This window comes from Astyanax mexicanus, chromosome 18 (assembly GCF_023375975.1).
Source record: "Astyanax mexicanus isolate ESR-SI-001 chromosome 18, AstMex3_surface, whole genome shotgun sequence".
In the NCBI taxonomy this organism is placed as follows: domain Eukaryota; kingdom Metazoa; phylum Chordata; class Actinopteri; order Characiformes; family Acestrorhamphidae; genus Astyanax; species Astyanax mexicanus.
Window position 1 is genome coordinate 39,185,253 of NC_064425.1, and position 23,896 is coordinate 39,209,148.

General features: G+C 38.1%; 1 protein-coding gene across 1 annotated transcript in view; it reads right to left on the reverse strand.

Moving 5' to 3' along the window:
- Positions 1 to 1,054: 1,054 nt before the first annotated feature.
- Positions 1,055 to 23,896, reverse strand: part of plppr5a (phospholipid phosphatase related 5a) — a 56,891-nt gene continuing 34,049 nt past the window's right edge. Inside the window, exons 4-6 of the mRNA XM_022686103.2 lie at positions 20,571 to 20,747; positions 10,646 to 10,780; positions 1,055 to 4,294 (exon numbers count right to left, since the gene is read on the reverse strand). Of these exons, the coding sequence (XP_022541824.2) occupies positions 4,265 to 4,294; positions 10,646 to 10,780; positions 20,571 to 20,747 (342 nt within the window). The 3' untranslated portion in view covers positions 1,055 to 4,264. The remainder of the gene's footprint in view (positions 4,295 to 10,645; positions 10,781 to 20,570; positions 20,748 to 23,896) is intronic.

Consider the following 23,896-nt stretch of genomic DNA (forward strand, 5'->3'; position numbering starts at 1 on the left):
AGCTGCAGAGCTGGTTCAGTTAAACCTCAGCTGCTACACAGCTTAAAAAGCCTCAGCATGTCTCAAAAAAGCTCAGTGACCAAAGAAGGAATATAACAAGAGTGAATATATTGGCAGTGAGTTCGAACGGTGGAGACTTAGAGCTCAAAAAGACTAAAAGGCCGACCCAGAGCTGCTACTTTTCTCCTGAACAGTTAAGCTAACTGGCTAGCTAATTCAGTCAGACACATCGCGGAGCCGCGGTCCGGCACACTGGGGAGCTTTAGCTCTCCCTCGTGTAACATACAGTCAATATAACTCTAGATACGGGTTTTAGAAGAGTTTAGTTTAGCTCAGCTCGTACTCTCCGCCTCTCCTACTAGTCTTAACGTTGTGTAGATTCAGCCTGCTGAATTTGGCAACCCAAATAAGTTTCGTGGCTGGGGAGGGCTGGGCGGAGCAGACTACTCTCTGTGGTGTTTTGAAATTGGACTGCTGTTGCCATTTCACACACTTGCTCTCAGGTCCTACATAATGCACCTTTAAGCTTCCTCCAAAAATATAAGGTTTTCTCCTCAAATTTCTTGAGAGTTGATACTGCCGATCCAAACGCAAGCAAAAAACTATTAATTGGTGGTGGGTGTTATTAGCACTGATTAGCATGGTGAAGGTGGTGTATGAGGTGTTGATGTGTGTTGTGGTGGTGTGAGTGGATCAGATACAGCAGTGCTGCTGGAGTTTTTAAACACTGTGTTCTTCACTCACTGTGTTCTTACTAAGTCTGTAGCTGCACCATTTGTGTTAGTTCTTCATCAGTGGTTAGAGGATGCTGTTGGCTCTAATATTTCTGATACTGGCATGGTGGTCTGTTCTCAGTCCAGCAGTGACACTGATTTATTTAAAAAACTCCAGCAGCACTGCTGCTGCTGTATCTGATCCACTCACTGTACCAGCAGGACAACACACACTAACACCTCATACACCACCTTCACCATGCCAGTATCTGAGGAGACAACAATCAGGTAAGGAAAGCTAAAAGCAATCTGAATAAAGCTGGAAATCATTTACTTCAAACTGAAACAAAAATACTGTTTATTCATCAGTTCAAATAAATCAAATCTCAATGTTGGCCTGTGAGAGTTTAAACAGATCATCTGCTAAACACAAACATGATAATACAAAGTATGTCTCACACCACATTCGAAATTCAGACACACTAATCAACAGAGATTGACCCTGGAAAATCAAGTGTATCAAACCTGGGCTGATTAAAACTGATATTGAAATGGGCCAAGTCTCTCTCTCTCTCGCTGTATCTCTTTCTGTCTCACTCTCTTTCTCCATCTCTCCATCTCTCTCTCTCTAACTCCTCCCCCTCTCTCTATCTCTCCCTCTCTCGTTCTCTCATTCTATACCTGTGTCTCTCTTTTACTAGCTCACTTCATCTCTACCTGTCTCTATTTCTTTCTCTCTCTTACTCTAACTCTCCCCTCACTCTCTCTCTCTCTCTTCCCCCTCTCTCTCTATCTCCCTCGTTCTCTTAATAAATACCCGTCTCTCTTTTACTCTCTCGCTTCATCTCTTTCTTACCTGTCGCTCTCTTTCTCTCTCTCACCCAGTGTTTTTCTCTCTCACCCAAACTCTTCCCCCTCTCTCTATCTCTTTCCACTCATTTTGTCTCCTTCATCTGTTTCACACTTTTTCTTTCACTCTCTCTTGGTTTCTCACACTCTCTTTCCTACTGTTTCTCACTGTCTCTCACTCTAACTCTTCCTAACTCTCTTGCTCCATCTCCCTCTATATCTGTCTCTTTCTCTCACTCTCTCTCTCTTTCTTACTTTCTCTCTCTTATACTAACTCTTTCCCATCTCTCTTTATCTGTGTCTCGTTCTCACTTTTTACTCTCTCTCACTCTGTTTCTTACTCTCTCTCACTCTAACTCTTCCTAACACTAATCCCTCTCTATCTGTGTCTTTATCTCTCTTTCACTCCCTTGTTCGCTTCGTTTTCCTCTCTACCTGTGTCTCTCTCTATTTCTCTTTTACTCTCTTTCACTCTAACTCTTCCCCCCTCTCTGTCTATCTCTGTCTCCCTGTACCTGTCTCTCTCTTTTTTACCCTCTCTCTCTCTCTCTCTCTCTCTCTCTCACTTTCTCATTATCTCTTTCACTCTATCTCATTCTGTCTCACTCTGTCTTTCCCTCTTACTCTCTCTCACTCTATTTTTCACTCAATGTGTCTCATGACCCCCTCTCACAGTTTCTCACGATCTGACTTTCTCTCTCTCACTTTGTCAGTCTCTCTCTCTCTTTCTGTTGATTGTCTGTGGCAAGGCTAAACTAACCTTGTCCAATTGACTGGACACCATATCTACACATACAGAACATAAATATAGACCTAAACACCAATCAGCCATAACATTAGTACCACTGATAAAACCCTCCCAGCCACAGGCTTACATGAGCCAGAGCTTTTGTCTTAGCACTGTATATTAGGCAGATGGTTCTAATGTTATGGCTGCTTTGGAACAGTAGAACATATAAAATATATTTTGATATTTTGTATCAATTTCTAGCCACAATTAAACATGTCAAACCTGCCCAAACTGCTGTCTGAAACAATCACAGTAAAATCAATCTCTAGCTGTAAAAATATTAATTTTTTAAAGTAACCAATTCAATATACATATAGCTTTTTACACTTATTGCGCCGTGGGGACTTTCCACCACTCATGTTTATATTTCGGTCAAGAGGATCAGCGAAAAGAGCAGTTCATGATACATCATTGCAAGCACCATTTAAAGCATGACAATGGACAACAATGGACAACAATTAAAAGCTTCAAAAAAATAACTGGAGGATTGTTGGTCACAATAGGGGTGTAACGATACACAAATGTTTACGATAATCTGGCTTTTTTTCCATTTTATATGCACGCGTATACCAGGAATATACCATAGAAGGTTAATATTACCATACTAGTATAAAGCTCTGGAAAAAATACCACTTCAGTTTCTGAATCAGTTTCTCTGATTTTTATTTTCCAAATAAAAATATCGTAATTTAGAGCAGTTATTTGAAGAAAATGAGAAATGGCTCAAATAATGCAAACAAAACAAGTTCATATTCATAAAGTTTTAAGAGTTCAGAAAGTTTTTTCATCACAGTTTTCATGCATCTTGGCATCCTGTTCTCCTCCACCAGTCTTACACACTGCTTTTGGATAACTTTATGCTGCTTTACTCCTGGTGCAAAAAATTCAAGCAGTTCAGCTTGGTGGTTTGATGGCTTGTGATCATCCATCTTCCTCTTTGGTTAAATCAAAGGAACGCATAACTCAAAATCATTTTCAGGTAGTCTCTTATTTTTTTTTTTTACCAGAGCTGTAGATGGTTTAAACACAGATTGATCTATTTTAAGCGTTTATGATGAAAAATGAAAAACCAAAAATCAGTGTCTTAGAAAATTTGAATATAATATAAGACCAATTGGTACGTTTGGCAGTGTGGGCAGTGTGCCAATTCCTGCTGGAAAATGAAATCCGCATCTCCATAAAAGTTGTTAGTAGCAGAGGGAAGCATGAAGTGCTGTAAGATTTTGTGGGAAAACTAAACTGCACTGACTTTAGACTTGATAATAAAACACAGTGGATCAACACCAGCAGATGACATGTCTCTCCAAACCATCACTGATTGGTGGAAACTTCAAACTAGACCTCAAGCAGCTTAGACTGTGTGTCTCTCCACCATATTTCAACCATGTGAGCTTCACATGGGCTGGATCCAAACCCTGGTGTGAACTGAAACTGACTTTGGCCCAATCATGCATCGTTACACCCCTATTTCACACAATGGTTAATTTTGTAGACAATAACAGTAATGAATCCACAAAACAATGAAAACAGACTCTGGACACTGACTCTGTTTTAGCGTCAGACGTAACCAATACATCTTTAAACATAAAGAAATGTCCAATCAGAGAGCAAACTAGCAACTTTGTTCTGTTGTTACAGTATCTCTTGACCCGGCATACAGTATATATATATATATATATAAAGGACGCAGACGCAGACTGTGGTCGTTTATACTGTATATAAAAATAGGAATATGCACTACATTTGGTAGAAAGATGAAGACGAGGAGAAGGAAAGGAAAATTCAACAATAAGGTGCAAAAGTTCCAAACAGAAATCCATCAAACGAATGTTGCACTGAAAGTCATTAGTCACCAGGGAGAGCAGCAACATTTCCACAGGATTTGGATTGGGCTGGTCGGGTTTCTTCACTGTCATGTGACCTCAGCGTAGGTGATGGGACTCTGAAAAGCACAAGATAAACAGAAATGATGAAGATAATACCTTTCACCACACTCCATTTCTTCAAACTTTCCAGCATAATGATCTGGAGCAGTATTTTTAGAATGAGCACAGAGTCAGATTGTCCATCATCCAACATCAAAAAAATAAAAACGTTTAGACATTCACTAGTGCTGGGAATCTTAGGGAAAAAAGTATTTGCCCCCTTACAGATTTTGCCACCTTTTGTTTTTTGTGTTTTTGTCATACATATATAACTTTATTATCAGACATGTATAACCTGAGTAAATATAAAGAGCACTTTTGAAAATGATTTCATTTATTAAGGAAAAAAGAAACTATCTAAAACAATCTAGCCCTTTGTGAAAAAAGCTTGCCCCCCCATAACAAGGTGGCCAATTGCAAGTTGTTCTCCTATTTGAATCTCCTCTGAAGAGTGGCATCATGGGCTCATCAAAACAACTCTCAAATGATCTTAAAACAAAGATTGTTCAACATAGTTGTTCAGGGGAAGGATACAAAAAGTTGTCTCAGAGATTTAACCTGTCAGTTTCCACTGTGAGGAACATAGTAAGGAAATGGAAGACCACAGGGACAGTTCTTGTTAAGCCCAGAAGTGACAGACCAAGAAAAATATCAGAAAGGCAGAGAAGAAGAATGATGAGAACAGAGGAGATTCTAATAGGAGAACAACTTGAAATTGGCCACCTTAAATACCTTTTCTCATGATTGGATACACCTGGCTATGAAGTTCAAAGCTCAATGAGGTTACCAAACCAACTTTGTGCTTCAGTAAGTCAGTACAAAGTAGTTAGGAGTATTCAAATCAATAAAATGATAAGGGTGCCCATACTTTTGCACCGGTCAAATTTTGGTTCAATGCATATTGCACATTTTCTGTTAGTACAATAAACCTCTTTTCAATCCTGAAATATTACTGTGTCCATCAGTTATTAGATACATCAAACTGAAATGGCTGCTGCAAACACCCAAATATTTACAACTAAAAATGATTAAGATTAATAGGGGTGCCCAAACTGTTTCATTTGACTGTAATGTTCTTTGGACTGACGTGACAAAAGTGGAACTTTTGTGTGTATGTGTCACATTACATCTGGCATAAAACTCAAACTCAAACATAATTTTAGAAAAAGATCATCATACTGAATGTAAAACATGGTTGTGGTAGTGTGATGGTCTTGGGCCAGTTGTTCAAAAAATGTAATCCGGATCAAAATTATCCAGATTTGGTAATCACATTTTTTGCTATCCAGGATCAGGTGATCTGTCTTACTTTTAAGCCAGTTTTTCAAAGCAATATTGGATTGGATCGCCCTGATCCAGAAACACAGTTTTCAGGATTACCTAATCCGCATTACCAGCTATGTAAAAACAGACAGAAGAACCAACAGGGGTTGATGACTCCTTTTCTTGCAGTAACAAGATACTGCTTATTGCAAAACAATACGAGCAACTGAGCGTTCTGCAGAGACGCTTTGCATGCCTTAACTATTTGCGAGTCGAACCACAGGGAGCATGCAACATAACACTTGCATGTATTGTCCTGCCCAATGTTGCTACCAGACGCAATGTCCCTCTCTGTGATGTTCATGATGCACCTGAGCCCGTTGAAGAACCAGAACAAACTCTGGTGTTCTTTGCAATTGTTTGAAATAATTTTTGGCAGCTTCATATCTGATGAATGTTTCTTTGACATTAATATACAGTGATGAATGACAGTGACGTAGATGAAAAAATCAATATATTATTTTTGTTTGTTATTGAAATCTTTTGGGGGCATTATTTAATGGGGTCAAGATTGTTTTTATTTTTATGTTACTATAGAAAAAGGCTTAATTGGTAGCCAATGTCTACTTTATCACTGTAACGGTTAAACAGGTCAAGTGCAAAATAGAAGTAAAAGTATATACACTAAATTGTACAAATGTATTTTTTTTTTTTACTTTAAAACTTTTCTTCATGAAATCCAATTTGAAATCCTACCCCTTGTTGGGATCAGGGTAATCCTATTTTTTTTGGATCAAACTTATCCAAATCCTACTGAAAAGTTTTGAACAACAGAAACTGAAGGTTTGATCCATTTACAAACTAGGATTGGATTACGTGATCTGATCCGATTTCAGAATGCTTCTTTCCCTTTTGAACAACCCGTTTTCCAGATTTGATCCAATCCGATAACCAAAATCCGATCAGATTTCCTTTGAACAACTGGCCCCTGGAGCTGATTTGCTGCTTCAGGGTCTGGACAACTTGCTGTAATAGATATAGGAAGCAGGAATCCTGAAGGAGAATGTTCAGCCATCTGTTTGTGATCTCAAGCTCAGGAGTACTTGGGTTCTGCAGCAGGACAATGACCCAAAACACACAAACAAGTTCACCTCTGAACAGCTTAAAAACAAGAAAAACTAAATGAAGGTTTTGCATTGGCCTAGTCAAAGTCTGATTGAGATGCTGTGGAAAATCTTAAACAGGACGTTTATGATAAAAAATCCTCCAATGTGTCTGAATTAAAACAATTCTGTAAAGAAGAGTGAAAGCAAATTCCTCCACAGAGATGAGAAAGACTCGTTGCCAGTTATCAGTAAAGCTTGATTGGCACAACTGAGTAATTAGCTTTAGGAGGCAACAACTTTTTCACATAGGACCAGATTGGTTTGGATATTTTTTTATCTTTAATAAATTAGTAATTTAAAAAGTGCTTTTAATATTAACTCAGGTTATCTTTGTCTGATTTTAAAGTTTGTTTGATCATTGGAAAAATATCAGGACGAGAAAAAAGCAAAAAACTAAAGAAATCTGTAGGGGGCGTAAAAAATATTTTTTTCACGCCACTGTATATAAATCTCTTCTAAGTGTTTGTGTTCATACTGCTGTTTGACATGTCTGCACACAAAAGGAGTCAGATTTTGACACAACACTAATTCTTTTTTCCGCTAATTTATTTAAAGACTGCCTCAAACTCCGAAAAATTAACCGGACCATGGTTCAGTAGATCCAAACTAAGAACACCTCTTTTGGTTGGACCAAACTCTGGCCCTTTGGTCCGGGCTGTGGTTCACGCTCCCTTTTGGTTCAGACCCAAACTAAAAAAAGACCCAAAAACTAAATCAGTTGGGGGGGAGGTCCAGGAGCAACCTTGGATGTCTGTAAATTTATTAAACCACTGTTGTTTTTTTTTTAATCTGATTCTCTTTCAGAAAGTTGACGTTCTCTCAAAGATAATTCCTTTTACTATTGTTTCAAATTTTCTTCCATATTTCTTCCAATTTAGCCAGACTCATTCAGCTGCTACTCATCTGTATTTACCTCATCACTAATGATGCCACAACACCAGGAGGGTGATGACTAGCACATGCCTCCTCCGACACATCTCTCCGACTCCACCTCTTTTCAAACTCCAGCTGCTGATGTAGCATTACTGATTAGCTAGCATGCTTGGAGGAAAGGGCAGTGACTCGGTTCTGATACATCAGCTCACAGACGCAGCCTTGTGCTGATCTACATCACCCTTGACATGATGAGGGTAAAGAGCGTCATCTACCCACCCAAGGAGATCCAGGCCAATTGTGCTCTCTCGGGGCTCCGGCAGCTGATGGCAAGCTGCATGACCGAGATTCGATCCAGCGATCTCTCGTTTACAGTGGCAGCACTTTAGACTGCTGGACCTGTCTCAGGTATTTCCAATGGAGACTAAAACACTATGAGGTCAGCTGGTATATGGCTTTGCTTTAGTATAGTTCATAGCTTTACCATAGTCTTCAATATTCAATAGTTACTATGTATAAAAAAATCATTAAAAAAAAAGAAAACACTCGTTTAAACTTTTCTCTGGTACTTTATATCAGACCACAACTGGTTGTAAAAACCTGTTTGTCCTCTCGTGGACCTGCACAACACCGCCTTTACCTATTTCAGGATTAACGACGCAGCCTTGAAACACCCAGTGACTGAGTGGGTGCTAGTCATGCGCTACGGACACATACAGTACGTCTCCTTCAGTCTGATAACCTTGATGAACTGCCTGCTGCAGCCCCTCGGACCGTCTTATATGAATTCTAAATGAACCTGGGCACGTCTCAGCGTGCTATTCATCATGTGAAGAGGAGGAAGAGCAACCGCTCCTACAGGACGCAGTTCAGAGGTTGCGGACAGTGAAGATCTACATTACAAATCCACGTCCTGGCCGAGCCTGGGCTGCTGAATTAAACATGACACTAGAGCACTGCTCAAGCTACTGATCAAGAACCTACTACTGGTATTGATCCATGTGACTCTCTCCCATGTGAACACAGGCCTGATACAGTACAGCGCTCTGATGGGGATTGACCAGAGACATGACCTTTAAAACAGTCATTCTGATCACTTTCATTAACATGCCTAATCAGCTCCTACAGTGGTGCTGCAGTAGAGTCTAGAGCTTAGAGTCTAGATTTACCAGTGTAAACACTGAGAAAATACCTTTATAATGCTGTATCTTGATGGTGGGAGGAGCCGCAACAAATGACTATTTTAGTAATCGACCAATCTGAAGTGATTCTGACTGTTTTAAGGTATATCACAGTATTTTAATTTGAATTAAATTTTATTTTAACTGGGCTTTTATACATGTTTGTGACTTACTGTAGTGTTAGGAGTCAATATATTATAAAACACTGAAGCCTTTAATTAAGGCTTGGATTAGTGTTGGGTTTACGTTATCCCACAAAATTACACTCTTAAAAAATACAGCTCTGAAAAAAAAAAAAAAGAAAAATGAGTTTCTTTGACTTCACCAAATTGAAAACCTCTGGAATATAATCAAGAGGAAGATGGATGATCACAAGCCGTCAAACCAAGCTGAACTGCTTGAATTTTTGCACCAGGAGTAAAGCAGCATAAAGTTATCCAAAAGCAGTGTGTAAGACTGGTGGAGGAGAACAGGATGCCAAGATGCATGAATAACCAGGGTTGTTCCATCAAATATTGATTTCTGAACTCTTAAAACTTTGTGAAAATGAACTTGTTTTCTTTGCATTATTTGAGGTCTGAAAGCTCTGCATCTTTTTTGTTATTTCAGCCATTTCTCATTTTCTGCAAATAAATGCTCTAAATGAGAATATTTTTATTTGGAATTTGGGAGAAATGTCTGTAGTTTATAGAATAAAACAACAATGTTTATTTTACTCAAACATATATCTATAAATAGTAAAATCAGAGAAACTGATTCAGAAACTGAATGGTCTCTTACTTTTTTTCAGAGCTGTATATGAAAGAAATTTGACTTCATTAGCAGAAAAACAGCTGAAGAATGTAAACAATACACTGTAAAAAGACAACTTTAACACGACTTCCTTTACAAAACTAAATATTTTAAGTTGCTCCATAAATACTACAAATGAACCTACAATACTCAATGTTTAGGTATTCAAAAAATATATTTTTTCAAAAGCTTTATTGCACAAATAAGACACAAGTTTAATACTAATTCACAATATTTTTGAAGCCATTATAGGCATTACAGTAGGTTGCCTAAAGAAAAAAAACGTGTCATTCTCAGGGACCGAAAAAGTCTTATTTTTCATGTTTAACTGTTATAGTAGGATAGAGTTCAGTTTGTTAAGGCTTTAATTGTTCTATTATTTTGTTCATGACTGTTCCTGTATTTTTTATCATTTATTTTGTTATGTTGCACATTGCTGTTTTAGTAGTGCACACTGCTGCTACCAAAAAAAGCCACTAGATGGCATTACATATATATCTTAATTAAATTATTTAAATTTGACCATTAGTGCTTAATGTGGTGTATTGCAGATCACTTGTATCATTTGCATCACTTATATCAAGCCCACCTTTTCAAATAGGCTATGCTGTAACAAAAAGAAAAAAGAAAATCGGAAGTAAAATCGGATCGAGGATTTAAAGAATCGTGACTCCTCTAGTAAATAGTCATGAAAATAAAGAAAACGCATTGAAAAAGACAAGGTGTGTCCAAACTTTTGGCCTGTACTGTAGTTGCACAATTTATTAAAAATATAACACATTGCAATTGCCAATCAGTTCTTAGTGAATGTGATGTTCAAGACATTCTGCATGAATATTGAGCTCTAAATCAATACACACTATACAGCTCAGATCTAAAAAAACTCCCGTCTCGCTCGTCTACCTGATCGGACAGCTAATTACTCCGTCAGCTTAACCGAGTGTCCCACTTTCACAGCGCTGCGAGAGAAACAGCGCAGATCTCTGACTGCACTTCCCCATCAAGCACAGCGCAGCTGATTCAGAGCATCCCTGCATATCAAAGAGCCCCTCGGGGTAAAGCCAGCTTTACTTCAAGGCTGGAGGCGGAATACCTGTGAGGATATGTATTTCTCCATAGTGTGATCCATCCTGGGCTGAGTGAGCATGGGAGCACTGGAAACGCTCTCCTCCGGAGGAATCTCTCCCAGTAACGGCTTCCCTTTGAAGTTCTTCACCACGCAGACCACCTGACACAATCACACCACAGACAGAGGAGGAAGAGGATACGGTTATATTGATTAGTCAATTATAATTCGATTAAAAACACTGATCTCAATGAAATAGATCTTACTTTAAACAATATTTGGTACCACTTAAAGATCTCATTCCATCGTATTTAAATTCATGTTAAAATGTCTAGTTGAGGTCTCTGTTATGAATGAATGCCATGTGAGCATTCAAAAAAAAAGTGCTCAGGTGTTTCTATTTAGCCCTTCTTTAGATTACTAAATTAATTAGAGGTCTCTGAAGAAAGGCACATGAATATTCATACATGCAAATATATCCCCTCTGATTGGCCGCGTATATAACCGCTGAACTCCCTGGTTGACGTAGACACGTAACGTCTCTCCGATCAACTCGTATTTCTGAGGATTTTCTTTTACTAGCTTCAGCAGATAAGGAAGGCTGAGAAACAGTTTCATATGCAGAATGCATATACAACTCAGAGAGAGCTATAGTATATATATTATATATATATATATATATATAATATATATATATATTATACAAAGAACAAGAAAAAGTGGATTTTATTTAAGGTTCTTCAAAGTAGCACCTCTTGCTTAGATGACACTTTCCACATCTTGGCTGGATTTTTTCATCCAGCTTTATGAGGTAGAGTCACCTGGAATGTTCAGCTTTCAGTTAACAGCTGTGCTGAACTCATCAAGAGTTAATTACTAAAATGTCTTGTCTCTTAATGTGTTTGAGAGCATCAGTTGTAAAGTTGTGAAGAGGTAGAGTTGCAGGTATACAGTGATTTAACCCTGAATAAAATACTTAAAAAATACTTTAAGGAATGAAGTTCAGTCAATCTGAAACATTTCAAGAACTTTGAAATATCCTGAAGTGAAGTCGCAAAGACCATCAAAAACATTAGAATGAAACTTGCTCTCATCAGGATCACCCCAGGAAAGGAGGAGCAAGAGTTTCCTCTGTTACACAGGATTAGTTTATCAGTCTCAGAAAACATCTGTTAACAGCTTCACAGACAAAAGCAACTAAATGCTTCACAGAGTATTTTGGTTTGTTTAACACTTTCTAAACTTACTACATGATTCATATAGACTGGATGGCTTTACCAGTCATTTACAATGTTAAAAAGATAAAAGAAAAATACTACTAAAAAAATTATGAGAAGGTGTGTCCAATCTTTCGACTGGTATTGGGTAAACACTTGCTTCTCTGCTTTTGTAGCCACCTGGAAAAGGAAAAAACTGTCCAGAACAAGACCTATCATGACAATAATGTTTTTAAATTAAAATTTTTGTACAATAAATAAACATGACATCAATAAATTTTGCCACCCTCGATAATGCCCACTGAAATGTTAATTTTAGCTGGTCGCACCATTCTGTTCTTCTCTGCTCTATAGTGAGCAGGCTACACACACACATAGACACACTCTACACTTTTACTGCTGCTGTAGTCTTTCTCGCTGTTTAATCAAAGTAACACACAAACATCTGTGACTTCTGTTCAAATGCAAGACAAACCAAAGCCCCTTTCATATTCCGAGATTCTATGGACTCAACATCCTATTCTGATCCACACTGAGAAGGTGTACTGCAATGCAAAGTTCAAATTTGGTCTCGTCCTTCCACAATATTTCTGTTCCTCCAATAGCTTTCTGGCTTGTCCACATGATCTTTAGAAAACTGTAGACGAGCATCAATGTTCTTTTTGGGCAGGAGTGGCCTTCTTCATGCAACCCTGCCATTGACATCATTCTTGTTCAGGGTTTTCCTGATGGTGGACTCATGAACATTAACATAAGTCAATATAAGAGAGGCCTTCAGTTGCTTAGAAGTTACCCTGGGGTCCTTTTGTGACCCTGACTATTGACTATTATACATCTTTCCTTTGGAGTGATCTTTGTTGATCGACCACTTCTAGGGAATGAAAAACTCTTTAGAGAAGATTTTTATAAACTTTTCCAGCCTGACGGGCATCATTAACTCTGAACAGCAGACTCTGATAGATGTCTGTTCTTTAAATAAAACAGGCTTCGCCCACTCATATCTGATTGGAAACACCAGACCTTCAAATGAACTCATAATCCCAGATGTTTACATACATTTTTCATTCACAAATATGTATAAATATGTAATATTGGATCTTTTTGTCCTCAATAAATAAAGAGCAAGTATCATTTTTTGTCTCATTTGTTTACCTTGGTTATCTGTATCTACTTTTAGATCTGATGATGTTTTAGGTTAAATTTATGCAGAAATATAGAACATTTTAAAGGGTTCTTAAACTTATAAGCTCTACTGCAGGGGTGTCCAAACTATGAGGTATTTTAGAAATAGAATAAAAGTTGGCCCGCTGTTAAGCAGGTTTTATAATGTGAGATTCAAAGTTTGAACGCTAGGTGTCAGAAACGGGCCAAAGAGTCTAAAAGTGGCGAGATTGCAGTTGTAGCGCAGAAAAACAGGCCAAAGAGTCTAAAAGCGGAGACAGTGCGCAGTTATAGCGCAGAAAAACGGGCCAAAGAGTCTAAAAGCAGAGAGAGTGCGCAGTTGTAGCGCAGAAAAACGGGCCAAAGAGTCTAAAAGCGTAGAGGGTGCACATTTCTAGCGCAGAAAAACGGGCCAAAGAGTCTAAAAGCGGAGAGAGTGCGCAGTTGTAGCGCAGAAAAACGGGCCAAAGAGTCTAAAAGCGTAGAGGGTGCACATTTCTAGCGCAGAAAAACGGGCCAAAGAGTCTAAAAGTGTAGAGAGTGCGCAGTTATAGCACAGAAAAACGGGCCAAAGAGAAGCGGAGAGGGTGCGCTGAAAGTAATCAGGAAACGGTATTATTTAAAGTATTAAAATATTTCATTATTTGTTTTATAACAGAGTCTGTGGCCCGTGACTTCAAATATATTTCTCCTTCTGGCCCCCAACAAAAAAAGTTTGGACACCCCTGATCTACTGTATAAGAGTATCAGACCTTTTGTTAAAAAAATAGTCCAGGACAGAATTCCAGAAGCCTGAGCTCACAGTAAAATATCTGCGGTTAGTAAAGCATGCACTGAAGTGGAGGATAAATCGCTGCATGTTTTTAATTCAGCAGTTGACTGGAGGGCTTGGTGCCCTGAGATGTCCTCCATTTAAAGCCATCTTCATGCTCTTTGCTGCTCTCCCACTCTAACATCGCCCATATTGTCCCTGTCTCATTGAAAATGCTCATTTTGCTTTGATAATGGATGATTGCGCTCTGGGACAGACTTGCATACTTCCCCTCTGAGAGAGAGAGAGAGAGCACACAGAGATTCATTTAGGTCAGCTAGTCATGCGAGGTACCCTGCCCAGCTACAAGTTACATAAACCATCATTGATGGCCTTTGCTGAGAGGAGTTGGGGGTTTATCTCACTGAAGAACTGCCTCTGGCTCTTTCTGGAGGACTAAAAGCAACCTTATTTTCCCTTTCCCTCTTTTTCTTAACCAGCCAACATTGATTTTATCAGTAATTTGGTGAAATACTGATTATTAGATGGATTTATTTACAGAGAGGGACTTTAAAAATGTTGAGTATTCCTAAACACTTAAAGCTGTTTCTCAGTGAGGATAAGGATAGAGCTGTCTCTCAGTGTGGATCAGGATAGAGCTGTTTCTCACTGTAAATTAGGATAGAGCTGTTTTACAGTGTGGATCAGGATAGAGCTGTTTCTCACTGTAAATTAGGATAGAGCTGTTTTACAGTGTGGATCAGGATAGAGCTGTTTCTCACTGTAAATTAGGATAGAGCTGTTTCCCATAACATAGCTATTTCTCAGTGTTGATAGGGATATATCTGGATCTCAGTGTAGTTCATGATAGAGCTGTTTCTTAGTGTTGAGCATAACAAAACTGTCTCTCAATATGGTTATGGATAGAGCTGTTTCTCAGTGTGAATCAGGATTGAGCTGTTTCTCAGTGTGAATTAGGATAGAGCTGTTTCTCAGTTTTGATCAGGATTTGATCAGGATTGTGTTAAGCATAACAAAACTGTTTCTCAATATGGTTATGGATAGAGCTGTTTCTCAGTGTGAATCAGGATAGAGCTGTTTCTCAGTGTGGATTAGGATAGAGCTGTTTCTCAGTGTAAATTAGGATAGAGCTGTTTCTCAGTGTGGATCAGCTTAGAACTGATTCTCAATGTGAATCAGGATAGATCTGTTTCTCAGTGTGGATCAGGATAGAGCTATTTCTCAGTGTGAATCAGGATAGAGCTGTTTATCAGTGTGGATCAGGTTAGAGCTGTTTTTTTTTAGTGTAAATCAGGATAGAGCTGTTTCTCAATGTGGATCAGGATAGAGCTGTTTCTTAGTGTTAAGCATAACAAAACGATTTCTCAATGTGGTTTTGGATAGAGCTGTTTCTCATTGTGGATCAGGTTAGAGCTGTTTCACAGTGTGGCTTAGATTAGAGGTGTTTCTTACTGTAGATCAGAATAGAGCTGGTTTTCAGTGTAAATCAGGATAGAGCTGTTTCTCACAGTGTATCAAGATAGAGCTGTTTCTCAGCGTGGTTTAGGATAAAGCTGTTTCTCAGTGTGGATCAGGACAGAGCTGTTTCTCAGTGTGGATCAGGACAGAGCTGTTTCTCTGTGTGGTTTAGGATGGAGCTGTCTCTCAGGGTTGATCATAACATAGCTATTTCTCATTGTTGATAGGGATAGAGCTGTTTTTCAGTGTTGTTCAGGATAGAGCCTTCTCAGTGTTGTTCAGGATAGAGCTGTTTCTTAGTGTAAATCAGGATAGAGCTGTTTCTCAATGTTGTTCAGGATAGAGCTGTTTCTTAGTGTTGTTCAGGATAGAGCTGTTTCTTATTGTTGATGATAACAAAACTAAACTGTTTCTTAATGTGGTTTTGGATAGAGCTGTTTCTCAGTGAGGATCAGGATAGAGCTGTTTCTCAGTGTAAATAAGGATAGAGCTGTTTCTCAGTGAGGATCAGGATAGAGCTGTTTCTCAGTGTAAATAAGGATAGAGCTGTTTCGCAGTGTTGTTCAGGATAGAGCTGTTTCTCAGTGTGAATCAGTATGAAAGAAGAAAAATGGGATTGGGCCATAGCGTATCTGTAACAGATCTACGCATTCCTCATGCTCTCCTTCTGCTACTAAACCCTCCTTCAAGTTTATGTCACATGACATTAGGATGCGGCAATGTCTGATTCTGACACACACACACACACACACACACACCAACATCAACATCACATCCCAACCCCCATCGCCCGTCTCCAGCTGGAGAAATAGGTCAGTGTATATCACAGCTTCATGAGCCGACCCAAGAAGAACACACACACACACACACACAGACACATTATACCCACACACACACACACACACATTATATCCACACACACACACACACACACACACACACATTATACCCACACACACACACACACACATTATACCCACACACACACAGACACACACACACAGACACACACAATACCCACACCCTCCCATAACGCTGCATTACCCAGCAAGAATCAAACACAGCACACACCCCGCACTGTACACTATCTAAACTCCGACCTTTTACTGTCTGGGCTTCATGCTGCTTCAACATTCAACATTTAGCCGGGAATAAAGAAAGGCCAGATCAGCAGTCGATTTTGTATTTGTTCAGCTATTTACTGTATTCACCCCCACATTAATATTTGATGATGACAATTCCAGGTAAGAAATGTCCAGAAAGCACAGAATCCAGTGAAAGATGGGAGTTATCATTCAGTAAATGAAGAGCAGAGTTCATTGGCAGTTGTACCCCCATTAGTCCTTCCAGAGCACTAATACCAGAGTTCATTGGCAGTTGTACCCCCATTAGTCCTTCCAGAGCACTAATACCATTTCTCCATACACCTCAAACTTGTGGACATTCCCAAACCATATGTAAAAAAAGACAATAGTTCCATGGGGGAAAGAAACAATATGGATCAGATACAGGGGTTGGACAATAAAACCGAAAGTTGGGTATCACTACTGATACCCTGAATCAAATCTATTCCAATTCACTGTCCCAACTTGACTTGATTTCTTTTCTTACAAGAGTAGGACATTAACAACAGAACTGCTGCCATAAATTCATGGTTAGAATAGATCTGCGGAGGTAAATGTGCGATTAAAATAGCACCGCTGAGGTGAATCCATGATTAGATTAGCACTGCTGAGGTAAATTCATGATTAGAATTGCACTGACTAAGGTAAATTAATGATTAGAATAGCACTGACTAAGGTAAACCCATGACAAATATATAACTGCTGAGGAAAATCCATGACTAATATATCACTGCTGAGGTAAATCCATGACTAATCTATCACTGCTAAGGTAAATCCATGAATAATATATTACTGCTGAGGTAACTGTATTATTAAAATAGCACTGCTGAGGTAAATTCATGACTAATCCACCAATGCTGAGGTAAATCCATGACTAATATATCACTACTGAGGTAAATTCATGATTAGAGTAACACTGCTGAGGTCAATTCATGATTAGAATAGCACTGCTGAGGTAAATGTATTAGTTTTAAAACAGCACAGACTGAGGAAAATAAATATGAAATAAATCCATTATTAGAACCACACTGCTGAGGATAATTTATGATTAGAATTGCATTTCTGGTGTAAACGTGATTAGAGAAGCACACCTAAGGTGACTGCTTGTGCTTTGTTGTTAAGTGTGATTTTTAAAGGGTTAAGTGTTTAATATACAATTTTAAAACATAGTTTTGTAATTGCATTTCTTTAAAAATAATTAGAACATACCTATATGCAATTTAATTTATTTTGTGGTGAAAAAGTGTTTGGTACTCAACCTTCAGACAAATGATTTATCCTATTTGGTTTCGGTAAAAAAGGAGTATTACAAACACATGAACTGTCCAGTCAGCCTGGAGTGGTCAAGTGATAAGAACAGAGTGTCCCATGAAATCAGACGCGTTTAATACATCTGGGACTGAATCCCAGGTGTGCTAAACTTCATCTGTGAAATGAGGGAGATCCTCAGGGAGCAGGGAGGCTCTTGTTTTGAGAGAGCCAGTTCAGGGTATAATTGAATTTTATTTATTTTAATGAGTGGATCAAATAAAAACCAAGAGCAAACACCACAAAAACACATTATCTCACTTATTAATGATGATTACTGTAGTGGTTTTAATGTTTGCATTGTACATACACTACATATATACATATATACACTGTATGTCCAAATATTTGTGGACATACTGTACATTTTAGTGAATGCACTCACACTTAAAGCATGTTGAGTTCCTGTAGAGAATTACTGCCAATAGAACAGGAGCAAATAAACAAAATTAAAGCTATTGAGACTATGACTTATACCTGGTGTGAGCTAGGGATAGGACAATATATCAATATCACAATCAATATATTGTATTGTTTAAATTGTATTATGTCGATAAGTTGCATCAAATTTTTAGAAAAGTTTTATTGATACGTAGCCGCTCTAAATTCGCCCCCCCAATTTGATGTACTAAAGTTACTGCTTTATTACTCCACAAGGTGGCGCTATAATAAAATAATTAGAGTAAACCTGCAGTGAATAATACTGGTTGCTAAATTCTGTGAAACTGACACCAGTATCATATTTTTCCCACTATAAGTGGGAAATTCTCATTTAGCAGGAACTTGTAATTCAGGGTGGTGGTTGGAGGGTAGCTAACTTAAGCTAAGTTAAGTAAAGCTAAGCTAAGTAAACAAAACTGTAATAAAAAAAAATACTTTATTGAAAGTCAGACAAGCGCTGGAGTCTAATCTACACAAAATTCTCTCCTGAAAACTATTTATTTGGGTGAGTAAAACGCTTCAGTTTATTTACAGTAAGCTGAGAACTCAGTGTTCCAGTAAGCCAGGATGATATTAGTTATCGGTTTGTCCCACGTAGCTTGTTTTAACACAGTAAACCTGCAGACTACAGTCCGATAATACTCACCTCTGAATGATGAAAGAGCTACCGTGGTTAGAATCTAATGCTAATGTTGCTCCTGCAGTGCTAGCCGGGGTTAGCAGCAAGCTACAGACCGATAATACTCACCTAATACTTGTCTAGAATTTCCCCTCAGGGATCAATAAAGTATCTATCTATCTATCTATCTATCTATCTATCTATCTATCTATCTATCTATCTATCTATCTATCTATCTATCTATCTATCTATCTATCTATCTATCTCTGATTGAGGAAATGGTGGTTAGCATTAAGGCTGCAACGATTAGTCGATATAATACATACAAATTATATCAAATATACAAATTTCATTGTCGACTAATCATTAATTTGTAACAGTGCTGCATTACACAAAGTGCTGGGGACGGAAGCTCAATGGGTGATGGGTAAATCTCTCACTCACACAGTTTATACTTAACTTAGTCTTTGTCTCCAAAAGTGTCCAAACACAACAAATTACATATTTAATTCCTAAATATCAGTAATTTACACATTTTCCAACATCCAATCGAAAAAATAATCTTCAGATTTGTCAACAACCAAAATAATCATTAGTTGCAGCCCTAGTTAGCATCTAATGCTAATGCTACTTTAGCCTCGGTGCTGGAGAACTAAACTGAAACTAGTTTATAACGTTGTACTTAAACAAAGTGGCTTTACTGCTCCTTATAACCTGATTGTTAAAATTCATAGATAAAAAGCACCCGATTATAAGGCACACTGACGATTTTTGGAAAAAAGTAAAGGATTTTAAGTGCGTCTTATAGTGCCAAAAATACTATAATTCCTGGTATTTATTTATTTAGAAGTATTTTATTCTCTTCAGTTACACAGACGCAGTAAAGTATCGTAGACAATCATCTTGTGATATATCATGGTCATTGTATTGTGATAATACTGTATCAAGAGGGGCCAGTTGTTCAAAGGTAATCTAATCGGATTTTGGTTATCGGATTGGATCAAATCTGGAAAACGGGTTGTTCAAAAGGGAAAGAAGCATTCTGAAATCAGATCAGATCACGTAATCCAATCCTAGTTTGTAAATGGATTAAACCTTCAGTTTCTGTTGTTCAAAACTTTTCAGTAGGATTTGGATAACTTTGATCCAAAAAAGCAGGATTAACCTGATCCCAACAAGGGGTAGGATTTCAAGGTGGATTTTAGGAAGAAAATGTAGTAAAACTTTAAAATCAAAGTTTTAAAGTAAAACAAAAAAAAAAAGTACAATTTAATTTAAATTGTAATTAATTTTAATTTAAATGCTAAATTGCACGTCTTGTTTTGCAATGAGCATTATAGAAGTGTGCCTGCACAGGCGTTACCGCATTAAAAGGAGTCATCAACCCATGTTGGTTCTTCTACCTGTTCTTTACATAGCTGGTAATCTGGATTACGTAATCCTGAAAACTGTGTTTCTGGATCAGGGCGATCCAATCCAATATTGCTTTGAAAAACTGTCTTAAAAGTAAGACAGATCACCTGATCCTGGATAGCAAAAATGGAATTGCCAAATGATAAAGCTCAGTCCAATACTTTTAAATGGGATAAGGTGGGGTGGTGTTTAACATCATTCACACCCTGACTTCAATTACTCTCTTCTGGCTGAATGCAATTGAATCCTCACAGCAATATGGATGTTCTTCTCACTTTTTGGTATGAAATCTGTCTTCCATTACATCCACCACAATAAAAGTGTGATACCCACAGAGTGTGGTTTATCATCTATGTCGTCTATGAGTCTCAGGCCTGGGACCTGTGACAAAAGTCAAAAAGACCCGGATATACCCATCCATCCAGAGTTCCACACTCACCATGAAGACGGCGATGGCTCCCCCGATGATGAAGCCGGCGATGACGTCGGACCAGTGGTTCCGGTACTCCACCACGCGGTTAATCCCAGTTAGGAAGGCCAGACACATGAGCCCGAGGGACAGCACGGGTTTAGCCAGCCGCGTTCCTTTGGCCTTCACCGTGCACGTGATGTACATCTGCCAAAACACACAGCGAGAGCACAATCAGTCTTCATTACCAACACTGTGGACACACTGCGGCTTTTTCACAGCCCGCCGGTTCTTCACCGTTCCGTTAAAGCCGTGTTTGTATTCGAGCGTTTGGAGAACGGATCTCTGCAGACCAGAGGTTCTTAACTTTTTACTGTGTAAAAATGTGACACAGGATGTCAAACCAACGGTACAATACAGATAAATGTACATTCTGTATACCTTGGGGGAAACTAGAACCGTTATGTGTTTTTTATTCATACCACCACACCGCTAGAGGCGCTGTGCAGCACAGTCGAAGAAAAACACACGCAGCCGTGTGGAGTCAAACCATAGACTGTGTGTAGCTGGACAGAGCATCGTCTCTCAACAGTGAAGCCACCACAGGTCAGGCGCCCCCTGCTGTTCGGTTGCAGAAAGCTGTGTAACCCCACCCACCCCCATAGGTTTCAATAGCAAACTCAATGTTTTTGCTTCCAATATGCTGTAATTCTACCGCCACAGAATTCGTTTTTTAAAATGCTATTCAGCTCTATTCAAAAAGAAGGTGTGGTTATTGTAAAAGGGCTATACCAAGCTGGGGCGGGACCATAGACTGTATGGGCGGGATCATAGACTGTGTGAGCTCTGTGGAGGCAGCCCTCAGGGGCGGGGTCTCTCCACAGTCTTTCTCCCTCCTCTGGTCTCTACTGCGCTCTACAGACTCGGGTTTCATGGAGGAAGATTTTGGCTTAATTTTCATTGAATGAATGGGACAGGCGACACGGCATCCATCTTTTTTACTATCTCTGAGTCAAACACTGTTCTAGTTCTGTTTTGCCTGGGGAGAAATCAAAGCAGCTCCTGCTGCCGTTTCTACTGTATGAGTGTTTTAATAAAAAGTAATTATAGCCCTTTTATTTATATTAATACTGTAGCTTAAAGGATGATTTGAATATATTTTTGGACTGGAGAAAGAAGGGAATTGTGGCTGATTTAAATACTGTAATGCCTCTAATCGCTTCAGGAATAAACTTGTATCTAACTTGTGCAATAGAGCTTTTGAGAAATGTATGTCTTTGAATACTTAAACATTGAGTATTTAATGTCAATTTATAGTGTTTATGGAACTATTAATAATATTTTTAATATTTTGTAAAGGAAGTTGCGTTAACATTGTTGGCATATCTCTTTTTATGGTCTATTGTTTACATTCTTCAGCAGTTTTTATGCTAATAAAGTCTGATTTCTTCATAGATTGTTGAATTTTGTGGGACAAAGTAAACCCTATACTGATCAAAGCCTTAATTTAAAGCTTTAGTGTTTTATATAACATGTAGTCCTAACAGTACAGTAACACACAAACCCATATTAAATCCCAGTCATGCAAAAAAATAATTATAAAAAAAAAAAAAAAAATATATATATATATATATATATATATATATATATATATATATATATATATATATAATATATAATATATATATATTCAAAATATATATATATATATATATATATATATTCAAAAAAAAATATATATATATATTCAAAATATATATATATATATATATATTCCGTGATATACCGTGAAACCGGCATACCGCCCAGCACTACCTGACAGGCAGCAATTTAAAAATGTTTCATTTTTAAATGATTTAAAACAAAAAACTAAAACCTAAACCTCCCCTTTATATAGGAATAAAATTCTTTACTAAACTTAATATTTATATGATTTTATTTGACCAAGATTTGACCAATGGGATTCCATATCTTCTATGCAGAATGACACCTAGGGTGTACTCGATACTCGATACCAAAAAGTTACCAACCGAAATGTCTCGGTATTACTAAGTACCAAAAATAGAACAAAAAAATTGCATTTCGAGTATATTTTTTTGTGCCCTCACAATACCAAAGACACACTGAAACGCCCTAAATCCAGCTGCACCATCCGCAACTGACCACTGTGCTATAGATCACTAAAATACGACCCAATGAGTCGTATTTTAAAGTACATTAAAAGTTTTCTATCTCTTGTAAAGCTGTAATCTTTTTTGCAATCTTGGATTTTGTGTTTTGTTGTTATAGATTTCATATATAACAACTGGGATTTATAGTTATGTCTAATAAGTACATTTTATACCATTAGGAGGGAAGCGGCTAAAGTCATTCTATGCATCCTCTCTGATTCTCCACAATGCTCCAGCTTAACCTCCAGGGGACGGGAGAGAGAGAGATACAGAGAGAGAGAGAGAGAGAGAGAGACTGATAAAGCAGATGTACTCACGCCCACACACAGGTTTGCTATTATATAATGTCTGAATGTGAGGTCATACATATACCCCATATGTACTATATGTCATGATATATATACATCTCCAAATCTCTACTCATGGAGTACTATTATTATAGTTTATATTATTTATAGTTCTCATCATGCCTCATCAAGCATCTTCTTTGGCCATCATTTTGTATCTCAGTTTCAGTTTTCAGTGTTAGTAATCTTCTTATAGCCTAGGCTATCTTTATAAAAACCAACAATTCTTTTTTTTACATCCTCAGAGAGTTCTTTGCCATGAGGTGCCATGTTGAATATCCAGTGTTCAAGATGAAAGAATTGAACCCACAACACCAAATCTAACAGACCTGCTCCCCATTTTACATCTGAGACCTTTTAACTCAAACAAGTCACAACAACATAATTGGGCACAATTTGGACATGTTCGCTGTAAGGTGTACTCAGTCAAGGTCTCGTGGCATTGGATTTCGCGAGATTAAATATCCAGGTGTTACGTGTATTAAGTAAGACTTATTCACAGGTAGCTTAAACTGCCACTAAACCCTAAATCATATTTTTTTTTCATTAATAGCTGAAATGTGTTTCTTTGAAGTAATGAATTTCCTTAATATTTTCCTTAAAAAACACTTTTATTGTGGTAATTTCTGCCTCTGCAGCGCCCTCTCAGGTTCATCTGTGTTATAGGTGTGGATGATGTTGGACATATCACAATATGCAGATCAGTCAATCAATAATACCGCCCCCTGCTGACGTCCAACCTTCTGCGTCTTACCGGTATCAGAGGCACACTGCTGCTGCAGCTCAGCCAATCAGCTCTCTCTTGCCTCACCTCTAAACCCATACATCACCCAGTGCC